The 5,908-nt window shown below is 39.2% G+C and overlaps 1 protein-coding gene across 1 annotated transcript; it reads right to left on the minus strand.

Annotated features, from left to right (window-relative positions):
• Positions 1-3,173: 3,173 nt before the first annotated feature.
• Positions 3,174-5,353, minus strand: LOC120027626 (axin interactor, dorsalization-associated protein-like). Its single transcript, XM_038972629.1, has 5 exons — positions 5,335-5,353; positions 4,179-4,301; positions 3,851-3,971; positions 3,576-3,695; positions 3,174-3,364 (listed from the first exon to the last, which is right to left on the minus strand). The coding sequence occupies exons 1-5, from the start codon at positions 5,351-5,353 to the stop codon at positions 3,268-3,270; spliced, it is 480 nt and encodes a 159-aa protein (XP_038828557.1). The 3' UTR covers positions 3,174-3,267.
• Between the last annotated feature and the right edge of the window lie 555 nt (positions 5,354-5,908).

Below are 5,908 nucleotides of genomic sequence, written 5' to 3' on the forward strand. Positions count from 1 at the left end.
CATGGCCATGACTCTTCAGTGGGCCCCCAGCCCGGCGCTGGCACCCAGGGCCAGGGGCAAGACTACAGCTCCCAGCAGGCAACAGCTGCCCCCCAGGACTCAGTCAGCTCTGCCATGGCAGAGCCTTAGACACCCACCAACCGTTAACGACCTGGCTACATTTAATCAACCACGATTCATCTCTTTATTTTTTCCTTTTTGTTTTTAATAGGCTGAAAATAAATATCATATGATATACTTGCAAACAACAGAAGTATCTAAAAAGTTAGTGTTCCTATTAAAGCATCAGAAAATCAATGTTTTATGTTTCGTGTCTGAAATGTAATAATGACTTGAAGAGGAGTAGTAGTGAGGCTTGTTACTCTGCAAGTCCTATTGTGCAATAACATTTCTATTGTATGACTGAGGATTTTAAGTTTTTGAAAGGGTATTATGTTGATTTTGTATTAATTTCACAATGTTATCATGGTTTCCTGTGGAAATTATTCAAAATAAATGGACCCCAAGCTTTTGGGTTGCTTGATCGATCATTTCAGAAGTACCATATTATCTTAACTCTTCCCCAAACTCTCTTCAGAATGAACTGAAAAGGAAAGTTGTGTAAGTTGAAAGTCAAAGATGTATTTGCTGTTCTTAGGATATTTTATTAATAAAACTGGTAAAAGGTACTGCAGTTGTCTATTGTTCATATGAAGCATATGACAACTTTTGTGATCCATTTTAGTTTGAAAGGAAATGTCTGACAGTGCATTTTGTTTTGTATGGGTAGCTGTATTACATGTGAAAAGCCAGTAATCACCCACTAACTGAACACCTGTCATATTACCTTCACATTTGTTTCTTTTTTTGTTCTTATGTTACATCAGGGATGCGTCACATTTTTCTATTTATTTTCAATAAAAAGAAAATAACAACAAAAAATTGCACGTGACTAAAGACTATTTGCATTAAATGTATATCATTGCATGCTTTGGCTAGAAATGTTTTACTCTCTGTAGGTCCCAGAACGTTTCTTTGTACCCACCGACAATATTTACCGCTACCAAAACACCTGAGTGATTATTGGCATATCTGTAATGTTATGATGTACACTGTTATCGAGGCTGTCAAATTACTGTGTAGTGGGGCTCTGCTCTGCCTGTCACCAACATACTGTACACTGAAAGTGGTTCTGAGTGAATGACACAGGGAAAAGTAAGGGCATACAAGGGATTGATGAGTCTTATGCTATAGTCCAGGATTTCCCAAACTCAGTCCTTTTGCCCTAGCACTACAGTTGATTCTATTAATCAACTCATCAAGTTTAGATTATTTGAATCAGCTGTGTTGTGCTAGGGCAAAAACCAAAATGTGCACCCGGGAGGGGGGGGGGGGGGGGGGGGGGGGGCACGACCGAGTTTGCGAAACCCTGCTCTAGTCTACAGTAACAGTGCAGGTAGACTGAACAGGGTTTGTCATCACGTTTTTCACATTGTTCCAGGTCTGAATTGACATTGTACATTTCTACAGTATGTGATGCCATAAATGGAGTTACTGAAGGTTAATCATGACGACTAAGTGGATTTTCTGTCGACACCCAACACTTGAATTTGCTCTCTTTGTATATGCTAACAATAACTGCTACAGTAATACCCATCTGTTTATTCCTGATTTAAGTGGGTAATTCTGGTAATTACTATGGGCACTCCTGCAAAGCCTTCACTAGTCTTGCAGTGGCTATGTTAGTGAGAATCAAATATGTGATTCATTATGACTAACTGATCTACGAATAATGAGTCGTTTATTTTATGATGCAAGGTCATTTGTATATCAGTCAGCAGTCACCTGCAATGTCAAACAAGCCCAGTGAAAATTTGACATGTTAGGTTTCGCTCCTTTATTAAGTGTAAAGAAGGACCACTATTCAAACAGCATTTTGTTTATTAAAAATGAAAGCAGTGTAAATTGTCAGTCCAATGATAAATGTTCATTTTATCACAACCTGTTACCAAAAGCACAACACTGTATTGACAATCGTCAACCCTGTCGTACAGCACACACAATAATATGCACTGATTAGTGTCTCTTAATGCCGTGTTCAAAACAACTGGGAACTCAGAAATCTCCAACTTCAGTGTGTTCAAGACAACTGGGAACTCTGAAAAAAACAAGCTCCGACTGGGAGAAATCTTTTAAGTCATCCAACTCGGAATTCCAAGTCGGGAACTCTGGCACCTTTCTAGAGCTCTGACTTTCCAACCCGATGATCACTGACGTCATGATTTGACCACATTTTTTTCAGAGTTCCCAGTTGTCTTGAAAGCACCATAAGTGTATTCAGTTAGTGCCATTACAAAAAAAAAATATTAATAAAAAGGAGACAATGTTTTAATAGTGGTTAGCCAGTGTGGCCTTGATGGGAACAGCATTCAAAACAAAGGTCAAAGTCAACTTCAGTTACATGCAGCATCCTTTTCAACTCCCTTTATAACAGGATGACATCATAGCATCTCAGAATCCTTTTTGAATGCTAAAAAAATGCATCCTTCCTCCCATCCTTGAAGTAATCACACATCTAATGTGATAGATTATAGCAAATATCCCAATATATTACTTTTACCTATTAAATAACGCCAGATCAGTGATAAGGATGTAAGTAAATGAACAGGGCAGTTATATATTTTCACTGTGGCAGTGTCAGCACCAGGATATGACATCATCAATAGACCGCTTGAGCACCTATGACCATGTTGATCCTCTTTCATCCCCAAAAGGGAAAGGCAGAGGAAGACTAAAGACGAGGCTGGTTGTTTGACATACAGTACCAATTGCTAACTCAACTCTTCTTTTCCATTGAGCATCATGCAGAGAGGAGAAAAAAATTGATCGCTAATTGGCACCAGAGGGGTCAAATACTGCATTTTGTAGCTTTAAGTTTATGGTTTAGGCAGCTTGTTGGCCATTAGCCAAATGATCTTTTCTCAACAAGTTCAAAGCACGTGAATGCATCCAACTGGTATTTACGACTTCACAACTGGTAAATTCCCACCTCCCACTTGGTTACGAAGCAGCATTGTCACCGCTGTAGTTATTAATATGTGTCATCCAGGGCCGTCCTATCACAGAGTTGAGGTTGTGGCATTTGGGCCTGCTGGGTTTAGTATTGTTGATGTGAGTGGAGGCGGCTAGGGAGTCGGTACACCAAACTTTGCTGGATGTCTGATGACTACAGTGGAATTCTGTGGCGCTTCTGCTTTCTTGATGTGCTCTACTCTGTGACCTCGGTTATTAATCTTTGTGCAACGTCTGGTGGAGGTGGAGATAGAGTGGCTTCTTGGTCAGGAGCTGGAGCTTCTTCCTCTTGAAGTCAGTAGGCTTCTTGTACCTGACATCCGATAGCATAAATAAGTGATTCATTCAAACGGTATATTCAAAGGGCAGACTGAACCAGAACCCCCCACCCCCCAGAAAAAATAGCTAAAATCTGAGATTCTCAAAATAAATAGTTATCAAATGTAATTTATTTCCATTTTAAAATAAAATAGTGAGTACATTTAAAGAAAGTTAATCTGGAAAACACAAAATGTGTCACTCACAACTCGATCACAATGGGACCAGGTTTGATCTCATCCATTTCCATGAAGGCAAAACATTTTGTGCTTGTAAACCCCTTCTTGGGTTTATAGTGCTTGAACTCAAAGAAAATAGCTGCCCCCGGAACATGAACAAAATTCAGGATTAACGATTGTCTGCCCAATCCCTCTGCAAGGATTTGAACATAAACTGACACTGTATTAGCTTAATATTACATGATACCGGTTGAATAGAGGCCCCACTACTAATTCAGTAGAAATAGAACGTTTGACTACCTTTTGGTAGTCTCTCGATATGTCTCTGGATCTCAATGTCTACGCTGAAGTGAATGTATGTGTCCTCCTTTCGGGTTGCCACAGGTGTGTCTTGCACTGGGTTCAAATCAATGCCACTCAAATCTGTTGGGAAACAAAACGTTCAGATTCACTTGGGCTGTTCTGCAGGAATAAATTATATTTATAAAAATGTACTGTCAAGTGTCAACTCAACAGAGATAATTATTTTAACATTTTTCTAGATTATCACTGTTTCAGACCTTACCATTTCAGATGTGAAGGTAAGCAACTCATCTCAGCAATGTAAACAATGTAGCCTACATTTAGTACCTTTCACACTAACTGTCATGTAGGGATCAATGCATTTCCCAGCATCTTTCAGCCCAATCTTGTCAATCTTTATTGTGAGCAGCGACATCCTGGGCTCTGAGGGTAACCGTGGCAACAATGTACCTGTTGGAGACATGAAAACTGTAACTTTCTAAAGATACAATAATTGCAGAAAACATTCCCACGTTCCCAGAACTAATGCAGCTGAAATCAAGATAATGGTACCGTCCCAAATGGAACCCTACTCCCTATATTATTATACCTTGATTTCAACAAGGAACACAGACTGAGACCAAGGTCTCTTTTACAGCTGGGCCCTGCGTATACATGTTTACACATACAGTTTATGTACAATGATTAAGAAACTACACAAAACGATCACACAAAAAAATACAGCAGCAGATTGTTACATTTACACATAGGTTATTCCCCTAACAGCACAAGAACTTGCATTACCCGAAGCAGTTACAAGCAATACAAAAATAAAAATCACACAATAAATGTTTAAAATGGGCAAGGGGGACAAGTTCACTACTATAGTGCACTACTTTTGACCAGGGCCCATATTGCACTGCATAGGGAATCGGGTGTCATTTGGGACGTAACCAGTGTCTATACTTACAGATCCTTGTTCAAGTCATTACTGTCAGCAGTATTTTACTTATACAATAATAGGCAGCAGAAGAAGTTATAGACTGACTAACAGATAAGGCTAAGATGACATACACGTTTTGGTGAATGCTTATAAAAAAAATACATTGTAAAGTAGATTCAACAACTAAAGCTATCTAGTAGTAGTAGGATAGGGTTTTTGATAATAACAAACTGTCCATTAGTAGGCAATCATATTCATGCTACGACAAAACTATAAAAAGACAGACCCATTCAAACCCATGCCAGCCCCTTACTTCTCAACCAAACCATACCTTGCAAAACTGTGAATGGAGCAGGCAGTGAGGACAGAGCGACAAAGCCATGCAGAGAGACAGGGAACAGAGGAGACAGCAATCACAAAATCTCTGTTATACGTCAAAATACTCTTGATAACTGTTGAGAGAAAAGCACAATTAACACATTACATTGCCAAAAACAGTCAACTAATGATGAATAAAGCATTCAGATGTTGACGATATCATATTCTTCCTAGTATACATACTGATTTCACGTTTCCTCATATCTTCCAACTTGAACTCCTCCTGAGATTGTGTGCACTAAAGGATCAAAAGAAGATGGAAAATATTGAAATGTTAAAGAATTTGCTGAAGACATGAATAGATTTGAGCCAATTGTCACAGCCTTGGAACATCTGACAACTCTGCCAAAATCTTCCTGTGATTCACTGACACATTTGTGTTACAGAATTAAATGCATATTATAGAAGGTTAAGAATTAGAAATCATAAAAAAACAGAATGAGGGTAACATCATACGTTAGTCATAACACAGACACTGGATTTTCATCAATATGATAATTGGGACATGTTCACATACACACTTAATTAGATGAATACTCAAGACAAAGGAGATGAATGTGGACTACAGGAAAAGGAGGACCACACACCCCCATTCTCATCGACGGGGCTGTAGTGGTGCAGGTTGAGAGCTTCAAGCTCCTTGGTGTCCACATCACCAACAAACTAACATGGTCCAAGCACACCAAGATAGGCACGACAAAACCTATTCCCCTTCAGGAGACTGAAAAGATTTGGCATGGGTCCTCAGATCCTGAAA

This window comes from Salvelinus namaycush, chromosome 33 (genome assembly GCF_016432855.1).
Source record: "Salvelinus namaycush isolate Seneca chromosome 33, SaNama_1.0, whole genome shotgun sequence".
NCBI lineage: Eukaryota > Metazoa > Chordata > Actinopteri > Salmoniformes > Salmonidae > Salvelinus > Salvelinus namaycush.

Excerpts from the sequence above, each read along its gene's own strand:
- LOC120027626 (XM_038972629.1), bottom strand. Across the intron at positions 3,972-4,178 it reads CATGACAGTTAGTGTGAAAG|ATTTGAGTGGCATTGATTTG; the intron begins GTACTAAATGTA and ends GTTTCCCAACAG. Across the intron at positions 3,365-3,575 it reads GGTCCCATTGTGATCGAGTT|GTACAAGAAGCCTACTGACT; the intron begins GTGAGTGACACA and ends ATCGGATGTCAG.